This window comes from Gamsiella multidivaricata, assembly GCF_025024155.1.
Source record: "Gamsiella multidivaricata strain RSA 2152 chromosome Unknown BC939scaffold_68, whole genome shotgun sequence".
Classification (NCBI taxonomy): domain Eukaryota; kingdom Fungi; phylum Mortierellomycota; class Mortierellomycetes; order Mortierellales; family Mortierellaceae; genus Gamsiella; species Gamsiella multidivaricata.
Window position 1 is genome coordinate 76,945 of NW_026251776.1, and position 21,212 is coordinate 98,156.

The following is a 21,212-nucleotide window of genomic DNA, read 5'->3' on the forward strand; positions in this document are numbered from 1 at the left end:
GAAGAGGAGAGGAGGCGACGGGAAAGCAGGCGATATAAATGCGGTCATCCTTAAGCACCACCAGGAGGCGCAGACTTGCCATTGGACCATGGTCATGCGGCCAACCCCAATTGATCCGGTCACAGCTCCCAAGAATAAGACGCGACAAACAGTCACATCCAGAACGAGCTGGGACCCGCCCTGATCAAGCGTGTATGCCTCCATGAAGGCAGCCTACCTACTTTAATCAACCCTAGACTATGGCGGCCATCCCTCTGATCCAGCCATCAAGTTCGGCAGCGAGATTTGGGGCAAGCACGACAAAGCGATCCATTTTCAGCACGCCTACTGTCGACCTTCATGACAGGATCACAGAGCAGGATCTGCTGAATGAGCAGGATAACGAGGAAGACTATGTCTCAACCATGTATCTGATTCCCAGCCCTATTGGCAAAGACATCTCTGTGCAGTCATGGACAAGAAACAATAGAACGATCGAAGCGGTTTTCCGCCCCAGCACGAACGAGATTGCGGTCTTTGTAGCAGGGAAGAAGGCTGCTGAGGAGGTAACGCGCCTCTGTTTTGCCACCATTTGATATACGTGGAACAGTGGCGAGACGCTATCTAGAAGACTAACGCATCGCTTGACTATTTACTGATACAACAGTTCCCAATCAGACAGCACAGCTCTGCCAAGGACAACACAGTGTTCCTTTGCCAGGCATCGATCCCTGAGAGTCGGATTCCGGTATGTACCTGATCCAGGACTGGACGACCGGATACTGCTACTACAAAAGCAGCCAGATGCAATGGCACTCACATCGATACGTTTGACGGGAATACCTTCCATTGATAGTTCATCAAAGAAATGTCCGATGCATTTCTCAACACGACTACTCTGGATCCATACGGATCTGAGGACTACAGGCACCATTATGAGCAGTATTACAAAGGCATTCAGCGATATCTGCTCCAGCTCTACGTAAGGAGGGACTTTTTTTTTTTGGGAATATCGGAAGCAAAATTATCGGTGACATGAGCAACGACAGAGCGCGACATTAACATCAGACTGATGGCATCATTCATATTAGCAATCGAAAAACGACATGGAGACAGAAGAGGCAGTTCAGGATGCTCAGGAACTCGAGCTTATGGAGGCATTTAGCGCGATCTGGAGGCTGGCGGAGTATATGTTTCTAACAGCCGACGACAGCAAACCCATAGCATTTTTATACAGCGAATGGTTGTCGGTGCACGATACAGGTACGGGATAGCATACGATTGAATTGGAAGCGCATGGAACGAGGTTATAAACATTTGTCTCAAAGACCGATGCAAATTTGGCATTTTTAGGACTTGATTTGGAGGTCGGCAAGTTACTACTTGCGTCTTCGGGCAGATTATCAGACTCTCGGTTCTGGCCCTATATCCATCAGTAAGTATGCCAAGGCCCTTGGAAATAGACATTCGTCGTATGTGTAACACATACTGACGTGATTCATTCTTGTTTACCTTAGGTGTCTGCTGCGAGGCATGAGAGAGTCGGTCGTATTTATGATAGAGCAAACGTTGAATGATGAGCCAGACGAGGATGTAGCGGATGCTTTGGATGGCTTTCTAAGAATCCTTAAGGGAATTCCATCGCCAGAAACAATCCTGCTAGATGGAAAATCATACGAAAGACATAGAAAATGGCAGGAAGATTGCAAGTGAGTGAACTTGACTACATATACAATTTGTACGAATAGACGTGGAGACCTGTACTAATGCAGACGTGTTTGTGATTAGGAAATTCGCGAAATCACCACAGCTATCTCACCTCGGGGTGGATGCGAAAAAAGCAGTTAGCATATTGACTGGCGACATTGAGGCGATTCTCGACAGTACTGAGTCCTGGGAGGAGGCATTCTCGGCCATTCTGCTCTATACCAACCCTAACTGCTCAAGGCAGGACCTTACGTAAGCTGCAGGGTCGAAACCCAGTTATTGCGGTTGAAGTTGATGGACAGAGTGTCTAAAGTCATCTCGATAACACCTTTTCGACTTAGGCCAATATTGAAGATTTGCATTTCAAGATATATGGAAGATACCAAGGTATCTCTCTTCGATAAAATCAAGATCGCCATCCTGGAGATTGATGCCATCAAGGTAATGACCGCTCATTAAAACGTTGGATTCCTTTTTCATAACAAAATGCTAATCAGACCGCTTGACGTTATATGAATATATTAGACAATTCGTCACTGTGGAAACTTCCATCCGTGGCTCGTGGCCCATTTGGCGGATGTCTTACAACAATATGGGTACTTGGATATATCCGATCTTGAACTTCAAGATATTGCAGATCTGGGATGGGACTCGGACGTTCGCGACTTCTTCATCACGAGCTATGCGCAGAGTCTAATGTCAAATCTGGATCTCTGGGAAGTCATTGCTGGATATTTGCTGAACTGTGGCCATACTGGGAAGGCAATGTTGTCCGAGGTAAGTGGCTATGACAAAAATTTGAGAATAAGAAACCTGTAGGATATACGACCGTGCACTTATTTGATTTTGGTGATAATGTCTATCTGTAGTGGATCTGCCATGTGCCGCTGGGGTCCTCAGAGAAAGCCCATAGAGTGCTTCAATTTTGCGAAAACAATAGTCTTACAGATTCACTGAGATCCATTTACAGGGTAGGCTTTATATCATTGTTAAGAATACATTCCAAGCTTCCAAATGAACGATCTTGACTACTAATTATTTCAAAATTATCCAGGTCATGGCCGTAGATGAGGAGACCCGCGGACAGTACGCCCTCGCAATCCAGCATTTTATTTCTTCAAAAGACAATGACCGTGTCGCTAAGGTGACCGACAGCTTGATGCTGGACTACTTGCAGAGCGACGAATTGGATCTAGAGGAAGTGTTGGCGCCCATTCCGCAGTTACCTGCTAATGACTATGTCGACTTTCTTCGCTCCTACGCCAAATTCCATCGAGACTATAAGGTACCTTTCGCGCGCGATGCTCTCTCATCCTTTTTAATGTCTCATTGTTACTATATGCTCCCTCTCATCGAAAATTGCTTCTCATAGAATGGCGACTATCGCAGCGCAGGACGTACCTTGGTCCAACTGCTCTCGGGCAAGGCACCCAAGAAGTACTGGGCCATGCTTCTGTTTAACGCGCTTCCACTGCTGGAGAATAAGGAACGGCTGGTATTTGATTCAAAGGACACATACGCTATGTTGCGATGTCTGGAGGAGGTTGTTGGACCACAGCACAAGGCGGAATATCTGCACCCGCTGCCAAAGAGCGTGTCTTCTGCGGTATCGACGGTGGAGGAGAGGGAGGAGCAATTGGGCGTTGTACGCCTATCCCTAGTTAGGAATCTTGCCAGGTCGTTTGTGCATGCTTCCAGGGTCACAGATGGAGACGATGCGATGATGACAGATTAATGCTGCCAACGTCCTCAAAAGCAGTAATTCTTGCATTACAAAAATAAAATAAAGAACGAAGACATGCGAAGTGATATCATGTGCATGGAGCAAATAGGAATAGTTGAATGGCAACTGTGAACGGTCCACTCCATTCCAATGCGGTGAAGAGCGGATAAAGCTGCATGCACGTCTGATTAACGCTGTCGTGGAGAATGGAATATGCACGGTGCACATGGGGATTGGATGCACAACTGACGCACAAAGCGATGCACAGAAACAAAGAAGCAACTGCTGCATACAATACGCCCATCGATGCCAATGAGCAAGCACACAATCGATTGTATTTCCTCCCTGAGTCTTTACTCCGCCCTGCAATCCAAAGCCCCTCTCTACTGATTGTACCAATTACTCTTCCAGAGCGAGTACGCTGGTCAACAATACAACATGCAATGAAGGACACGGTTCAAAACAGCGCCGTCTACACGTTTTCTTCCTCTCCTTGTTCTACCGCCTCTTTCGCCTTCTTGCCTTGATTCCCTTTTTGCTCTCACCTTACCTGCTCTTTCTTTCACCCGCCCTCTTTTTTTCGCTGCACGGTCAACCTCCCTCTTTCCTCTCCTATCCAATACCCTTCTTCTGTTATTGCTCCTACTTGCCTGTGATACCATTCATCGCGCCTCAACGTTCCACCCGGGTGCATGATACATTTGCATCTGTAAACACAGGTAACTTGCAGTAATTGTCTTACGGTGCACGTCACACAACACTTTGATACACGAGCACGCGTCAACAATTCAAAGCACGGGCCAACTCTACTCTCTAGTGCTCACACGTGTTCTTGTCGTACCTGTATTGCCTTTGCTGCTTTGGTAGATGAAAGGAAAGGAGTTTGACCTGGAGAATGGCAATAGCGATGAGCTCTATTCAGAACTCTCGCAGACCCTTGGGGTGAATGTCAACCTGTCCCAGGGTAATGCTTATTCACAACAACAACAACAACAACAACAACAGCAACAACAACAACAGCAACAGCAACACCCTCATGGTCCTAGAAACGGAGGAGGACTTAGTATCGTCACCCAGCCATTTGACATGAACCAACACAGCTATAATGATTACGGGCAAAACTACTACAACGACGGGCATCGGCATGAACAAGTTTATGATTCTGAACACCGCTTTGATGATGAAGGAGAAGCAGGAGGACTACAGTACAACGAGAAACACGGAAGCGGCGACAGCCACTCGATCAGGAATCGTCGACCGGACCAGTTGCAGCAGCGGGATCTAGACAAGGCCAAAGCGGCGAGGATGGAGAAGCGTAAGAAGCATAGGAGATCAGTCAGCGAAAAGGAGGAGCACAAGAAGTGCCCATCTGTATGGGTTGTCTTTTCAAGGATGGTGACCTGCTGTGTACCTCCTCCTCTACTCGTACTTCTTGGTATGTATCCCTGCCTTACAAATGGCTATGAGAATGAAAAGTACTTGAATACTTTCATAATATTTGATCAATTTACTCATATGCTGGTATTACCAATTGGCATTCCCTCTAAAAAAAAATAGGCAAGGGTACAAAGGAGGTGCAGCAGGCTTGGCGCGAGAAGGTCGCGCTCGTATTCATCATCTTTATGCTCTGCTTCACAGTTGGTTTTCTTACTTTTGGCTTCAACGTCGTCCTCTGTGGCAAGGATCCGATGCGCATCCGTCACGGCCATGTTGGAGAACAATCATCTGTTCTTCTTGGTCGCGCTTACCTACTCAAGGACTTTAACCACCCTATCGTACCCGGCATGTCACAAGAGACCAGTAATCTGCTATCAAAACCGTTCCCTGATGCTGGAGGGAGGGATATGTCGTTCATGTTCCAGAACATCAACCGTTCATGCAAGGACGTACTGGGTGCCAAGCAGCACGATCAGAATGGAAATGTCTGGAACTACTTCCCTTGTGTCATGACGAATGATGGACAAGGCACCAAGCCTACCAGTAATTTAGGCAGACAGGGATGTCACGTCAGCCCGCAGTCGCTCAAGGCGCGTCAGGTCATCAAACAGCTGCGATTCATTGGTGAGGTCTATTTCAGCTGGGAGGACATCAAAGAAATGGGTACCAACTATGTGGTTTATAACGGACATGTTCTGGATCTCAACAGGCTGCACTGGCTGGAGGACAACATAATTGTGCCCCCTTCGTTCGGACCTTTCATGAATGGTAGCTTTGCAGGAAAGGATATCAGCTTGAGTATGTCCTATTCTAAGGAACGTACAATGATCAGCAAGTGTCTGGTCGAGATTGTCAAAGTTGGAGTCATCGACCAGATGTCGCTGGGTTGCGTGATTGCGGATATCGTCCTATACGTTTCCCTGATTGTCATTTTAGGTGTAGTCTTGCTGAGATTCTGTTTGGCTGTCATGTTTGGATGGGTGTTGAGCTGGAGACTGGGGTCGTTTGACGAAAAGACGTTTGCAGAGAAGCTGAGGCGTCAGGAGCTCATCGAAGCTTGGGTCGACGGCAACACTTCGCCCTACGTCGACAGCCCAAACTCGGAGACCCATCGGTAAGGGCAGCCTACCTTTTTTCTTCTTCTCAATATTGCTGTTATTCATCCTAGTCGCCTAACTATGCTGCATTCTTCGCACCTTTCTAGTCGCGCCGAGCGTATTCGCGCCAATGTCATGCCCTCGAGTTCTCGATTCTCGGTCAGTGAATCTGGTGCTGCGACGCCCAACGGTTCGCATGTCTCTGCCGCGACCGAGATCCCCTTCCCCCTCGGTCTTCCGCCTCCACCAAGTCGCTGGAATAGTCTTCCTTCGAGTCCCAAGCTATCGCAATCCAGTTCTTCACTTGTTGGACCATCTATGCCACGTCCAGGTCAAAAGCGCTCCGAATCGATGAAGCCCGCCAGTACATCCCGACTTAGCCGTGCAGGTCTCAACGCCTCAATTTCCAAATTCAAAGGCGAGGCTTTGCAGTGCCCATTATTGCACACGCTGATGCTGGTAACCTGTTACTCTGAGGGCATGGATGGTCTCCGCGCCACCTGCGACTCTTTGGCGAACACCAGCTACCCTTCGAGCCACAAGCTGCTGCTGATCATTGCTGACGGTATCATTCGTGGTGAGAATGAGGACCGCACGACCCCGGATGTCTGTTTGGACATGATGACGGATTTTATTGTGCCTCGTGAAGATGTCGAACCCCACTCTTACATCGCCATCGCTGACGGAAGCAAGCGCCATAACATGGCCAAGATCTATGCTGGCTATTACAAGTATGCGGATGATTGTGAGATGCCTATGGAGGAACGTCAGAAGGTGCCGATGGTCGTGATCGTCAAGTGTGGGGCACCCGCGGAAGCCCATGACAAGAAGCCCGGTAACCGAGGCAAGCGGGACTCGCAGATCATCCTGATGTCGTTCTTGCAGAAGGTTATGTTTGACGAACGTATGACACCACTGGAGTATGAGTTCTTCAATGCGTTCTGGAATGTCACTAAGGTGACACCCGATTTTTACGAGCTCGTGCTGATGGTCGATGCGGACACCAAGGTCTATCCGGATTCATTGACGAGGATGGTTGCTTGCATGGCCCAAGATCCGACTGTGATGGGTCTCTGTGGTGAGACCAAAATTGCCAACAAGAAAGAGTCTTGGGTCGCCATGATTCAAGGTACAGGCCACGTTGCCCAACTTCGTCTGTCATCCATCGCCCTATGATCTGTGCAAATACTAATCATTGCCTGTTCTTTTTTTTTTTTTATTAATACAGTCTTTGAGTACTATATATCGCATCACTTATCCAAGGCGTTTGAGTCGATCTTTGGTGGTGTCACTTGTCTCCCCGGATGCTTTTGCATGTACCGCATCAAGGCCCCTAAGGGCCCCAGCCGCCACTGGGTACCCGTCCTGGCTAACCCAGATATTGTTGAACACTACTCCGAGAACGTTGTCGATACTCTTCATAAGAAGAACCTATTGCTCCTGGGCGAGGATCGATACCTGACCACGCTCATGCTCCGCACATTCCCCAAACGCAAGATGATGTTTGTTCCACAAGCCGTATGCAAGACCCAGGTGCCGACATCCTTTGCCGTCTTGCTTTCTCAACGTCGTCGCTGGATCAACTCGACAATCCACAACCTAATGGAGTTGGTCCTGATTCGAGACCTCTGTGGCACTTTCTGCTTCTCGATGCAATTTGTAATCTTTATGGAGCTCGTTGGAACGGTCGTCCTGCCAGCCGCTATTTCGTTCACCCTGTACCTGATCATCGTCTCGTTCCTCATCACACCCGTGCCCATCATCCCACTGATGCTTCTTGCCGCCATTCTGGGACTCCCCGCAATCCTGATCCTGATGACGACCCGCAAGATTGTCTATGTGGGATGGATGTGCATGTATCTGCTATCACTGCCAATCTGGAACTTTGTGCTGCCGACCTATGCATTCTGGCACTTTGATGACTTTACCTGGGGCCAGACTCGCAAGGTTCAGGGTGAGGATGACGGCAAGGCTGAGGTCCATGGCGGTAAAGAGGGAGAGTTTGATTCGAGCCAGATTGTCATGAAGAGATGGTGTGAATTTGAGCGCGAGAAACGTATCAAGCTGGGTTTGACGAACGGTATCACAGGATGGTACCAGCCCATGACTTCATTGAACCAGGACGCAGCGAGCGTGAACAGCAGTGGAGCTGGAAGAGGCAACGTTAATGGTGGAGCTGGTATCGGAATGTAATAGAGAATAAATCCATTATACATTCTTGTAACGCTTCCCCATACTATTTTTAAGCCTAACCAATCTTCCCACGATAAATAATCGAGTCTTCTTCTTAAAGTTTATTACTTAAGGATGTTCTACAAGCGAAGCGATGGAGGGAATGCACGGGAGAAATAGATACGATGCGTCGGACGAGAATGAGTTTTTTCTTCACTCTTCCTTCTTGACCTGAGCAGCTGCAGCTGCAGCTTTGCTCCTCTTGACACGATCACCATAGGTCTTTCTGGCAAAGGCCGTAAACAAGTAAATCAGGGGCACAACATAAACCAAGACGCTCCAGATAGCGAAACGCGATCCGGGGTTACTGAAGCATCCCTTGGGGGCACCGAGCTCATACCAAATTGCCAAGGCAATACCAGTCCAGAACTGAGTGATCTGCATCGAGGTGATGTACTTTTTGCCAGGAGGCTTCAGACCCACCGAGGTGGCAGCTGGATCACACAAAAAAACCAGGTTAGACATAATGAGTTCGATAAGAAGCGCGTGATGAGTAGCTGCGAATAGTGAGGGTTGGCCGCGTGCACTTACCATAGTAAGCATACATGATCGTGTGGACGAAGGAGTTGAAGGTGGTGAAGACCCAGATGGGGTGGGCGCGGTAGTTGTAGCCAAGGTACATGGTGATAATGGCGCCGGCGTGGTGATATGTCTGCAATAGGGACGAGCGACGGCCCTTGAGCAAGATGATGATTGTATCCACAATCTCGTCTACATTGGTATCGTTGGAGACAAGAAACAGTGGGGTTAGCGGATCGTGCTTTTTCGCGGATTCTCGCTTCCGGCCTGGTGCCTAAGTCCTGTTCTTTCCAGCTGGCTACTTACAGTATTTGGAGAGGTAGAAGTAGTACGAGTAGTAGCCGAGACTCTCCCAGAAGGTGCCGTTGGTGTCGCAGACCTGTCGCCGCATCAATGAAATCGTGTTTTTAAGTATGGTCAGATCGATAGGAACACAGTTGCCCCAAATAAATATAAAAAAAAAAAAAAAAAAAAGAGAACGCTCACTTACAGCGTCCATAAAGTTGTGAGTCGCGAGTGCTTTCTTCCATGCGAAGAACATGCCATAGAACGTCCAGGCGGAGTAGACACACAAGATCGTGTTGTGAACAAAGACCAACGCGGTCATGAATGGACTCGACTCTGACAAGTCCTGCTGTTGCTTCTTCTTGCCCTGTCCCTGTCCCTGTCCCTGTCCTTGCTTGGCCGCCGTGTCCGCGGCAACGACACGCGAGACCTTACCCTGCTTGGGGTTCAGGAGCACGACTGCGAGCACATAGAGTGCCGCAACGGTGACAGGTGTGCGCCAATTGACAAAGAAATCGTAATACTCTGGGTAGAGGATTCCTTGGGGTTGTGGGGCAATCGCCCAGTCGGCAGTATTGTGGAAGATGTGGCGGCCCTTATCGGACTTGTCAAAGTTGAGGTCTAGGTATTTCGTGCCGAGGTTCTTGAGGAGCTCCATGGTGTTCTTTGCAATGAGAATGAGAATGGAGGGAATGAATGAGAAGAGTGGAATGAGAGAGAACAGAAGAAAGAGGCAAGGAAGATAAGTAGCCACTCATACTCAAATATAGAAGGACCCTCGGTCCTCGGTCCACGCGAGAACTGGCTGCGTCCGGTCTCCGGAGTAACCGCTGTCGGAGACCGGCATCGAATCACATCCAAGAACAGCCCCGCTTTGTCTGGTCTTATCTAAACGCTCCCGGCAACAACATCGACGGCAGTGTACTTCCACGACTATTCTCCTTGTCGCTCTCAACGTTGAGAGTGATCCCTTGGGGGCTCAGTCCATCCATGCATCATTGTGGACACATGCGTCCCCATCGATTTTTTTTTTTTTTTTTTGTCTAGCACGGTTCACTTTCTGTTGGCTATGAAGTACTGTTGGGGCAAGGACCTCCTCTAGACGCCTGCTTCTCTCCGCCTCCGCCGGTCAACCAAGGTAGAGCACTTATCTTTTCTCATGTTCATTACCCTCGAATTAGAATGCACTAAAGCTAGCGGACCCCACTTTTTTGTCGGCCTTGTTCCTGAAAGGACAGAACGATGCCGAAAACCAAAATCGCTGGCATCCCCGTCTTGTCACGGTGAGCGGGGAATCAATCCAAGTTCTATCTTCCGTCTATCATTGCCAGGCCTCGAAGGAGGTTATTTTATTCTTAGTAAACTGCAAATACGCGACCTTCTGTTGTCTGAATAAAAACAAACGACATTACAGCTGCAATCACACCAATTGTGAAAACAATATACGGACAATATCCCACTTCATCCACACAATCGTAGGTTGCAGTCTACACTCTAAATAGCTATCAAAAAAATCCTTGACTGGACACCAAGATTTCTTCCAATCTATTGGGACTACACCACTTTGCATTGAGGCCCGCGCCAGCCGCCTTGACAAAACGCCATCATCATCCATCTCCAGTCTGTTGGTTCGCTTTTTGAGAATTATGCCGTGCAACTCTGCTGTCGATCCACCGTGATTGCCTTTTTTGGATTACAGTTTCACCTCCACATCGCTCTGCATTTTCTAGTTTTTTTTTTTTTGCTGGCCACTGTGCAGGCACATGGCATCTACATATCATATAGACGGCGTATATCACAGATACCACAACCCAACTCAAGGACTGTACTCGCAACAACTGGGATATTATCTTTCCAGCTTTTCAGCTTTTCATATATTAGTGGGTATGCTAGTATTTCTTACATTGGGATTACACTAAAGGCTGCAAATAAACAAACAAACAAACAAACAAACAAATGAACGAAACAGCAAAGAAACGGAAAAAGCAAGATATGTGAAATGATGAATCGCGAAAAGATTAGAGTAGATATTCATAGGTAAAGTTTTCCTGGGGCTGCAGGAGCAGGACGATGAGCACGATGCTGTGGCCCGTGATTGCCCTGTTGCTGCTGGTGTTGCTGTTGATGTTGGTGGTGCATCTGCGGAATCATTGTATGCTGGCGATGCTGGTCCTGATAATGTGTGTGTTGCTGTTGTTGCTGGTAACGCTGGACCTCTGCGCTCGGAGCAGATCCCTGCTCGTGATATCCTCCACGTGTAGGGCCTTCAAACCCAGGGCCTCCAGGCACCGGCCCCGTTGGACCGCTGTGACCATGTCCATGCCCATGAATATGATGATGGTGCTGATCTAGGCCATCGATCCCAAACGACTCGTACCGCGCCCGGTTCCGAGTGTCGTCCGGGATAGACTCTGCTTTTCTCTTGTTGGCCATCACCATCACCCCAGACTGAGGCGTCAGTGGCGACGTAACCGAGTCTATACCAATATTAACAGAGCGAAGCATAATCAATACAGGTTGTTTTTTGTTCGTATGAATAGTGCGTAATGATCCATCAGCAAAAGACATACCTCGACGCGCTAGAGCAGTATCCGTCATTTGCTCGATTCGCTCTCGCATCCATTGAATCGTTCGCTCCTGTGATGCTTGCAGCTGCTCCAGTTTCTGTGTGTGCTGCTTCAGTGACATGCACACATCCTCCACATAATGCAGCCGGTTCTCCAATTCCTCTGTAGTACGTGGACTGGTCGGAGATCCGGGGAGTCGATGGCCCGTTAACGAAAATGACGACTGTTGCTGATGGTGTTGAGTAGCCGAGGTGAATGCAGGGCCAGCAGCAGCAGAGATTGGGGGAGGGATTGCAGGCGAGGGCATGGCCTGGATGGGCGCCGCGCCAACATGTGATGTTGGAGGGGGAAGGGTATTATACTTGTTACCAGAGGGCAGTGAGGGAGTCGACTGTGGCGAATCCTTATGCGCCTTGTTTCCTCCCATAGAGTGCAATCGATCTGGTCGTTGGAAGTCGTGATATGGTGGGTGGGGGTGATGACGCTGAGGTGACCCGTATGATTGGCCAGGGTGCGTAGCATTTGAGGAGTGAGCACTATCAGTAGCAATGCTGCCACGCTTAGCAGCGTAACGCTCGTCTCCATCACTCAAGTCGCCTGGGTGTCGATGAGTTGGATTCACTGACGACGCATCTTCTGGGGATTCCAAGGGTTGCTGTACTCTTGGCGACATGGCGCCCCGTGGGGCATCTCCAATGGAACCGTGTGTCCTCGGCGGCTGATGGGATGGTCCTGCGGAATATGTACTATTCCCACTCTGCGAGGGAGGGCCCTCTGAGTGAACCCCTGCGCCAGGATGATTCTTATCAGGTTCCTGACCCGGTAGACTACCCTTTCTATGATCGACTCCTGGCACGCTATGGTTGCGGAAGTTCTCAGAAACTCCAGTTGCTCCTCCTAGAGCTGCTTCGCCTTCGCTGTGATCCCTACCCATCAAGTGAGGCTTCATTGGACGATATGCTTGTGTCCCAGACCCTCCAGAATAGTAGGATGGTGGAGGAGGCGGTCTTGGATGGTGCTGTGGGTCTTGAGAGCTTCTTGGTGATTCCGAGACATGTTGGAGGGCATACGGGCGCTCTGGTGAATGAACGTTGGGGTAGACCTGGTGTCGCTGTTGCAAGCCCGGCCTGCGCACATCCTGTTGGTGGCGTGGGAAAGGATATTGCGATCGAGGCTCGTGTGGCTGGTGTGTTGAATCTCGCATCTATTGACGAAAAGGGCCCACAATAGGTTCACATGTTAGGAAAATAATCGCGCGTTCTTTTAAACAGGGGTGATGAGAATTCTTCATACCAAAGTTGAGTCCCGAACCTCGGGCTCTCTTAGGCTATTGGTGAGTGAAGGATGGCGGCCTCCGGTAGTAGGACGCATTGTAGGGGATGGTTGACCGAGATGGCGACTTGGGGGCGCTTGCGGATGGTGCTGGTGATGGTGTGGTGGCAAGCTTGACTTGTAAGCGAGACCTGAATGTTGACCACCTTCACCACTGTTAGACCTGGACCTGTCGTTCCTTTGAAGAAAGTATCCCTTTCCGTGCTCGAATACCACCCTTGATGTTGCTGGGGCTGTGTTCATCGATCTTGCAGATTTACGCTTGATGTTCTTGCGCAGATGAGGAAAGTCGCGCTGAAAATGGGGGTGATAGAACTGCCAGCGTTGTGTCTCGGGATTCTTCCTGTTCATGTTCGATTCTTCTATGGGTGTACATTCCCAATGTTAGACTTTGCAATATTGTCTGATGTGCAAGGATGCAGCTGTAGTTATTTAAAGCAATCCACTTCCGACTGAATTTACCTCTATCATAGCGGTAGACTTATAAGTTTTATCGAAAAATGAGCATAGTTAGCAAACTAGCGTGTTTTTTTTTTTTTTTTTTTTTTTTTTTTTTTTTTTTGAAACTGAATCCCTAGCACAGATGCGTGAGCTTACTTTTGTGAAATCCATACACTAAAAAAAAATTAGTTGCAGAAGGTTGGTTGTATGGTTGGTTGGTTAGACTCCGCTTAGTAATGCCAGTTCGATGCGAATGCTTCGAAGAGAGGTTCTACTTACTGTTCAACTGGCGGACAAAACTCTGCCAGTTGTTGTGCTTGAAAAACTTTGGCAGGATGGTATCCGACAATTTGATGCAGTTGTATACGTAGAACATGTCCCCCTCCTGGGCCCAAGAGATAAGATGTTGGATCGAAGGATCTTCCACCATCCTATTCAGTGAACAGAGTATGACAGTGATGTAGCATGTTAGTGCCACGACCGCTATATCACGATCACATCAACCATGAGCAAGGTTACTTACCTGTACAATTTATCGACAAACATGCTGCGGACTTTGACCGGCTTGCGCGAGCCGCCTGCAGAGCGAGCAGTCGGGTCGGACCCATCCTCATTCTTTGTCGAGGCGCTGTCATCTCTGGACTCTGTGCCGTCCTCGTTCTCTTCAGATTCATCGTCATCCTGTATATTGTCCTCGTCATACATCAGGTCGTCCTGCACGTCTCCCTCATCTCCAGTGTCGCTTCTGGAAGGACTAGAGTTTTGAATACCTTGCTCATTCTGTAACCGACTTGACTCCTCTCCATCACCGCCAAGACTCCCTTCGCTCCCTTCGCGCGGGCACTGTGCCTCGTAGTCCTCGATAGACGATCGGTCGGATCGGAGATACATGTTAGGCCTTACTGGTGCACGTTCCGCATCCCAACGACGGCCATTGAAGGCTGCTGAGTGTTCTTTCCCGTCAAAACTCCCGCTACGGCACCGCTGACTGCCGCCAACAGCAACATTAGCATTGTCGTCGTGAACGCTGCTAGTGTTATTGTCAATGTGGTTGTGGTTATCGGCTCTGTGATTGAAGGGGTTTGGTGTCCCTGGAAGTGCTCTGCGTCCTGGTGAGCTAGATCGACGATGGATCGGTGGGGTGCTATCGTCTTCACTGTTGCTATTAGGCGGCTGATACGAGTGCGAGGGTGTACGTGCATCTGATAGCGATGAGCGATCGTTATCGCAACCTTGATCGCGGCGAAGATGACTCTTCGCGCGGTCAGACTCGGTACTATTCTCGTCCTGTGATAGAGTCGGGACGGTCATGGCGGCGATGGGCGGTGTTGATGAAGAAGCGAACGTGCCGGCAGAGGAAGAGAAGGTGTCGGGTGTACCAAGGAGGCAGACCGTCGATGCAGTGGCAACTGCAGCAAGAGTGGCTAGATTTAAGGTTAGGGTTGGCGCGTAAGCTACGGTCGGGGAGGTGGACGGCGCCGGCGATGGCAACGATGATGGCTCGGATAGCCGTCGTGAGTGGGGAGAACGCAGGGGCGAAACTGGAGGGGAGAGTGGGGTCGATGCTGAGAGGGGGCCGAAAGGCGAATGATCCATAAAAAGAATTGAAATGGTGAGGGGGGATAAAAGGATAAAGGTTGACCGCCTCCCAAGTGCGATGGGATCCGTGCGAGAGAAGAAAAAGAAAAAGAAATTTTATAGAATAGTTTAAACGCGGTTGAATTCAGTTGAAAAAAGACGCGTTATGTTTTTTGTTTGGTTGCTCTGTTTTGGGTTGGTTGGTGTTGTCGAATATATACAGTGGCGTAGGGATGAATCGACCAGGAGTAGACATGGATGTGGATGAGGAATGGAGGGAAAGAAGAAGAGAACACATAAGCGTGATATTGAGGGTTAGTTAGTTAGTCATCCGATAAATAAATAAACAAAGTGCAGCCGACCCTTCTCACGCGCCACGCATAACCCATCCATCCAATCCACTTTTTTTTTCTTTGTGCACAATCCCTTTTGATAAATCGAAATAATTAACGAAGACATTGCAGATGCACCCAATGTTGATTGCATATCTTTTCCCTGAAGGAGAAAAGACAAAGACAAAGGAAAGAACATGTTTCTGAACATGCGCCAGTGATGTGCACCGATGGGACCTCGCCCCAGCCGAAGGATTGTATTTTTGGTGCTCTTACAGTTGTATGCAGGAACCTGCCGATGGTGGTTCAGTAATAGGGAACAAATATCTACTCTCAGGTCAGTAACATGTCGATACACAAGGTAACTGACTACCCGAGCAAATATCGCAGGGGAGAAAAAATTAATAGCAGCCGACGCGCCAAAAAAAAAGAAAAAAAAAAAAGTGGCCAAATGGATAAGTTGGATAAGGGGCTAGGGTCGGAGAGCAGATGTTTGCGATTGAGCTCGCGCTTAAGATGAGCCGTGTGTCAACCAGGGACGACACCAAGTTGTGGTTGTTGACGTCTGATGCTGTGATGGATGAAGTGTGTGCACGCTCCCAATGATTATTTCGCTTCACGATTGTGCGACAAAGGAAAACAGCAACAAAGTGGGTGGTCATGCATACATTGCTGCTACACAAGAGGAGGAACATGTACAAATGCAGTAAACAAACACGCCCGACGCAGCCATTCCGCTCATGCTTCCGAAGACAAAGACGCCGCAATTGAACTGAATTAGAGTCATAGAATGATGAGCAGCAACCATCAGGTGTCCCTGGGAATTATGGTGCACACACCCAAAATAAATATAAAAAATACCGATCAAATGAACAACCTTAACCCTAGTCTATCGAAAAATTCACAGACCATAACGTAGAGCAATGGTAGGTTTGCCGAGGAGGGGAGGGGGAGGGGGAGAGGGAGGGGAGAGCTGAATGTGATAGCGAATACCAGATGCAGAAACAAGAAGAGATAGTGGGAACTCTGTGTGACACATGGACGATAGAGGCACACCAGGATCTGAAGATGAACAAATGAGCAGATGGACTACTGAACAATTGGTCAATCACAAATAACTGCAGGGGAATTGAAAAGCGTAACGTAAAGGTAGGATAAGGAGATCGAGCGATGCGATGCGATGCGATATGATATGGCCATTGTAAAAGAACAATTCCTCTTTCCACCTTCTTAAAACTTCTTTTGACGTTCGTCCGCGTCAGTTACTATGTTCAATGGTCTGTTGTATTGTTTGGATGGGATATTCTGTTGCTTGTTGATTGTTTGTTTTGATTGTTGTTCGACAGCGCTGGCTCTGATGACGAAGGATGAAAGATACTTTGGCGTGCATGAGAAGCTGCCATTCTGATCAATTACGGTTATTCAGCAATTCAAATTGGAGGGAGATGTATCTTTCCAAAGGACCATGCTCAGGGAAGATGAGGAAACAAACAACACAAGTGGAAATCAAGGGAATGTTCCAAGCACCAAAAGTTGGGGAAACTATAAGTTGACTATTCTCAGGTACGACCTCACGGACCGTTTGGCACTGTTTCATGCTGATGTTCATAAACGTGCGGTGGCCTCACGATTGAGCAGTGGTGATTGGCAAAGATTGGCATAGGGAAGACACAAATGCAACAGGTGGAGCCCAGTGGCGATTAAACCCCCCGAGAAAATAATAAAGAGCCATAGGTGCGAGAGAAATGTTCAGATCGCCGAGGGAGGAAGGGAGTGCTCTGGAGATATTCTTACCTCGATCGCTTGCGGATGTAATTTCCGATGGGAGATGGAGAAATGAATTAGATCGAGATCGATGGACGTGGAGATGGAAGGTAATTGGATGAACTGCGGCTGCTGTGTATCTGTGTGCGGGAGAAAGGAAGATGAATGAAGAACGTCAGACTCAGATATCGGATATCTTTGAGATTGGGTGCTGAGAGGGGAGTGAAGAGAAAACTGAAGCCGAAGGAAATGTCATGGAGAAGTGGGAAAAGAAGCAGCGGTTTTTCTTCATGGATCATAGGGGACCAAAAGAAGAGGAAGAAAACCCCCCCTGGTTGCATCGGATGTGTGCGTGTACGTGTTATGTCTTTGAAACGCTGTAGACTCTGGTGTTGCACCTGACCTCACCAACAACGAGGTTGCGCGAGAACAAGAGGAAAGCGATTAAAGCGTGCAACCCCACACACTCACGCACCCTTCGCAAACACCCAATGAATGAAAAGTGAGATAAAAGGGCGGGAGAGAAGGAAGCGATGGGCACATTGGGAGAAAGTGTTCCAGCGTGCTTGTTACGAAGATCTATCTTATTTCTTTTGTGATGGGTTAGGATTATCAAGCTCTCGCATATACCCGTTGCATGTGCATGTGCCGAGGCTATGGACCCATGCCCATGTCTATGCCATGTCATGCTCCTTGGACAATCAAATCTCTGCTCTCGTTCTTTCTCATTTCCACAACAAGTCGATTGTGTAATGCGCTGCATCGTGATTGTGTGTCGTATACAGTTGGGTTGGCATATGTCATTGGTATTGATTTTACAATAGAGCAGTGGATAGACTATCAGATGCTCCATTGTTTTGGGTGCTCAGGGCAGGCCCAAATGGAGAAAGACAGGGGTAGATGGCGATCAGTGTGGAACGACGTGTGGAGTGGGTGTACGCGTGAATGTGCAACAATGTCCAGGAGGGTACTTTTTTTCTTTTCTTTTCGCCCGCCAAAAAAGAAGAGTATATGTTTAAGAAGAGCATTGACTCCTAAAGACACGCGTTGAAGGGCCTAATCTCGAAAGCGTATGATGCTTTGACTACAACCCTATCCTACCTGCGAGCAAGACGTGGCGAATTAGGGGGGGAGTCAGTGTCAATTGAGGTGTGAGAGAGAGGGGAAAAGTAGGCTGGAGAGTGGAGAGGGTGAATGAGAGTGTGTGTGAGTAAGAGAGGCGAGGGGGTGTTCAGAGAATGAAGGGGTAGGAATCAGAATGAATGAAGAAACGAATGCGAATGAGCGAAAAGAGAGGAGAGTGAAGTTCGATACCAATTGAGAACCACGAATGGCTGTGGAGGTGCTTATAAGGGAAAAAGTGCGAGATGTTGGGAGCTGTCGGTGCCAACATCGCTGTGGACTCCTGAAGGAAGCGCAAAAGGGCTTCTTTGGAAATGTATTGAATCATGTGCCGTAGAATAGAATAGTAATCGTATTGGACATCGCACGAAAGGTACATGTCGACCACAAAGTACTGCTTGCTCTATCCCGCGCAAACAAATTCGAGCCGGGCTTTCGCCAACAGCTCACCAGCTCCATTTTTTGGTCCCTGTTTGTTCGCTTCGTGCAGTCCTGCGCTTGTGTTGCTTCCTTCTGTGCCGAGGTATGAGGAAAGAGTACCGGCTCGAGTGCAGAAAAATCACATTCGTTCGTTCGTTTGTCCACCCATTCATTATTTTTCTGTGTCAAAACGGCTCTTTTCATTTATTTTATTTTTTTTCACGCGATGTCAGTAAGTAGACTCTACATAGATAAAGTCTACAATAGTTCGACGATTACTCCGTTACTTCAAACACTGCGATGCTGCGTGCATAAGGAAGGATACATATAGATTTTAGTCGGCTGCTCATTAGTTTGGAGTTAAGTGTAGAACCATGCTCTTCTTGAACCCTGAGCCAAGTCCTATCTTCATTTCCCCTACCCTGATTTTCCTCCGGCTCTCCTCTCAGCTGCCCAAAGGGTTAAGTATGAGCACTTCTGTCTTATGTGATCATTTATTTTTATTTCATCGCTTTCTGTGTTCACTAAGGCAGTGGACTCAACTAAACGACAACACGGACCCAAATGCTCTTTCGTCTAGAGTACTGGCAGCCTATGCGGTGGTCAAGGCTGCTCATTTGATGAGTCAACGCTTGCTCAAAACCACCAGGTCTCCCACTACATCTCCTCGAGACAAAGCAATAGAGCAGGAAGGCATGCAAGGAAAAAAGCACGGGTCAAGGAAGGTGCTTGAACCTTGAATTTAGTTCCGCGTAAACGATGCGTGCGGCCACTGAAGAAAAAGGAGGTCTAATCTGCCCTGGACAAATCACCGACGAGCGATGGCGGAAATGCAAAGTCTGTCTCCGAAGGGGTACATGGGTAGCTTTCTTCACACACTCACTTCGTAAGCCGCGGTCAACAGCAACTAGAGGAGTCCTACATCTGTTCTTGTGCCCCTGTGTGTGCGCCATACTTCAACGACATTCAAACCAAGGCCTTGTGCATATCAACATGCAGTTCACGTTCTCAATCGAATCTGTCATCTTTTTTCGCGTTTTCTCTATCCTTTGCAAAGTCTGAGCCAGTAGACGCATTGTTTGCTGTTAGAGTAGACTAGTGAATATCCATGACTAATTACTACTAGGGTGCATGTACTCTGCAGTCAGCACAGGTACTGTACGAGGGTACATGTGCACCACTGTTTCCTAGGAATGTGGCCCGATTCTATAATTGCATTTATTTTGTCACAGGTGAATATTCTCGCCGCTGATTTGGCAACAGCTCCATGTATGTTTGTGTAGTACAGCACTCTGCTGCAGTAGTGCATCCAGACGTCGGTGCACATGCTCCTTCACATCATCACCCGTGTTCGTGCTCTGCATGTCTCACCTCTACTTTAACATGCACGCACTAGAGAGATGTCTGTGTGTCGTGTCGTGCCATGAAGAAACCGAGCATCAGGGGCGGAGGACAAATCCCGCATGGAACTTAATTGAAATATATTTGCTCTCTGAATGTCCCAGCTTATCGTAAAACGCGTTACTCAAACGAAGGAACCCGTGCCGGGTTTTCATAGCTCGTTTCCGCGACCAAAAACACCTGCTCTCGCTTCCATTATTACAGCAAAGATCGATGGACGAGCTGCAATTGCAATTTAACAACAATAACAACAACAACCCAACACCATCAACAACAACAAAACCCAAAAACAAAAAACAAAAAAAAAAAAAAAAAAAATAGATGGGGTTGTAAGTTTACATACAACGCGTACATGGATGCAGGGGCAGGGACTACTTCAATGCATAAAATATTTGGCCTGAGATATCTGTTATGTCGATTGTTTTCCTTGTACGCCCAAGGGTTATGGACCCTTGCTCAATGCCTTCGATCCATTTCCACGGGACGGGGAATGGCACGAATCAGGGTACCGGTGCTTCCCCTCGAATTCATTTGTTTTTTTCCGCAAACCATAACTTGGAGTAAAAGAAGGGAAATGCCCTCGTTGTGATATCCTTGGATTTTCCTCTTTCCGCTTATGATTCTCTGATTTGCTTACTTTTCTTTGGCCTGGGCTGAAGGAAGCACAGTAAACATTATTGGGGTAAGGCGGAGTAGATCCTCAACCTTCTTTTGGTCCGTCTAACGGGTCATACATGCTGCATCGCTGCATAGACTATCTGCTTCTCGAGGTCTGCAGTGGCGCGGGATTGAGAACGGGAACAGAGCGCTGGAAAGGAAGAGATAGATAACAGTTGCACAAAAGACCAATGTTCACACTCAGAAGAATGAACAATACAGTTTGTGCCGTTCTGCTGAGGCTCCTCTCGAGAGAAGTGATTTATGATGGCTGAAGTAGCAGCGTCCTCGAATTGTGGTTGAACCTAGGGTATAGGCTATGAACCAAAGGTGGACTAGCGTACACCACAACAGAGCCAGAACCGAGCGCAACATCTCAATATCTATTGAGCGTTTGCCCGATATCCTTCTGGAAATGCCGATTTCTCGCAGTAAACATCTATGCAGTGCTATTAGCTCGTACGACCTAATTTCAGGCCTTGTTTGCCCAAGCGGCCTATCATTTATAGACATGGTTTCGAACCGCCTCCATCCGCTGCTGTTTCCTTGACCCCGAAGCAATTAGTCTGGGACTCGTGCAACCGTCATCGATTACGCCATTCTGGCCACACCGTATGAG

At 48.2% G+C, this 21,212-nt stretch overlaps 8 protein-coding genes across 8 annotated transcripts; 2 read left to right on the forward strand and 6 right to left on the reverse strand.

Annotated features, from left to right (window-relative positions):
* Window positions 1-56: 56 nt before the first annotated feature.
* Window positions 57-3,494, forward strand: BC939DRAFT_276518 (Nup85 nucleoporin-domain-containing protein). Its single transcript, XM_051551172.1, has 12 exons — window positions 57-545; window positions 647-727; window positions 836-961; window positions 1,071-1,242; window positions 1,333-1,414; window positions 1,497-1,688; window positions 1,768-1,938; window positions 2,028-2,127; window positions 2,212-2,463; window positions 2,556-2,657; window positions 2,741-2,971; window positions 3,059-3,494. Exons 1-12 carry the CDS (start codon window positions 240-242, stop codon window positions 3,419-3,421), a joined length of 2,178 nt encoding a protein of 725 aa, XP_051408811.1. The 5' UTR covers window positions 57-239; the 3' UTR covers window positions 3,422-3,494.
* A 1,220-nt stretch (window positions 3,495-4,714) lies between these two features.
* Window positions 4,715-8,136, forward strand: BC939DRAFT_400959 (chitin synthase-domain-containing protein; the record flags this gene model as incomplete). The annotated part of the gene is made up of 4 exons (XM_051552573.1): window positions 4,715-4,844; window positions 4,967-5,960; window positions 6,051-7,072; window positions 7,172-8,136. 4 exons carry the CDS (start codon window positions 4,715-4,717, stop codon window positions 8,134-8,136), a joined length of 3,111 nt encoding a protein of 1,036 aa, XP_051408812.1.
* BC939DRAFT_461799 (ELO family) lies at window positions 8,020-9,727 on the reverse strand. The gene is made up of 5 exons (XM_051557045.1): window positions 9,185-9,727; window positions 9,001-9,073; window positions 8,707-8,886; window positions 8,181-8,609; window positions 8,020-8,092 (listed from the first exon to the last, which is right to left on the reverse strand). The coding sequence occupies exons 1-4, from the start codon at window positions 9,635-9,637 to the stop codon at window positions 8,329-8,331; spliced, it is 987 nt and encodes a 328-aa protein (XP_051408813.1). The 5' UTR covers window positions 9,638-9,727; the 3' UTR covers window positions 8,020-8,092; window positions 8,181-8,328.
* A 1,075-nt stretch (window positions 9,728-10,802) lies between these two features.
* Window positions 10,803-12,942, reverse strand: BC939DRAFT_276673 (uncharacterized protein). The gene has a single exon (XM_051551174.1). The coding sequence runs from the start codon at window positions 12,748-12,750 to the stop codon at window positions 11,011-11,013; it is 1,740 nt and encodes a 579-aa protein (XP_051408814.1). The 5' UTR covers window positions 12,751-12,942; the 3' UTR covers window positions 10,803-11,010.
* Window positions 12,729-13,343, reverse strand: BC939DRAFT_461812 (uncharacterized protein). The gene has a single exon (XM_051557046.1). The coding sequence runs from the start codon at window positions 13,227-13,229 to the stop codon at window positions 12,834-12,836; it is 396 nt and encodes a 131-aa protein (XP_051408815.1). The 5' UTR covers window positions 13,230-13,343; the 3' UTR covers window positions 12,729-12,833.
* A 247-nt stretch (window positions 13,344-13,590) lies between these two features.
* On the reverse strand, window positions 13,591-13,749 carry BC939DRAFT_401001 (HSF-type DNA-binding-domain-containing protein; the record flags this gene model as incomplete). The annotated part of the gene is made up of 1 exon (XM_051552576.1): window positions 13,591-13,749. The coding sequence occupies one exon, from the start codon at window positions 13,747-13,749 to the stop codon at window positions 13,591-13,593; it is 159 nt and encodes a 52-aa protein (XP_051408816.1).
* A 1,466-nt stretch (window positions 13,750-15,215) lies between these two features.
* Window positions 15,216-15,699, reverse strand: BC939DRAFT_461814 (uncharacterized protein). The gene has a single exon (XM_051557047.1). The coding sequence runs from the start codon at window positions 15,438-15,440 to the stop codon at window positions 15,225-15,227; it is 216 nt and encodes a 71-aa protein (XP_051408817.1). The 5' UTR covers window positions 15,441-15,699; the 3' UTR covers window positions 15,216-15,224.
* A 1,397-nt stretch (window positions 15,700-17,096) lies between these two features.
* On the reverse strand, window positions 17,097-18,026 carry BC939DRAFT_276622 (uncharacterized protein). The gene has a single exon (XM_051551173.1). It carries the CDS (start codon window positions 17,844-17,846, stop codon window positions 17,355-17,357), a length of 492 nt encoding a protein of 163 aa, XP_051408818.1. The 5' UTR covers window positions 17,847-18,026; the 3' UTR covers window positions 17,097-17,354.
* Window positions 18,027-21,212: the final 3,186 nt, after the last annotated feature.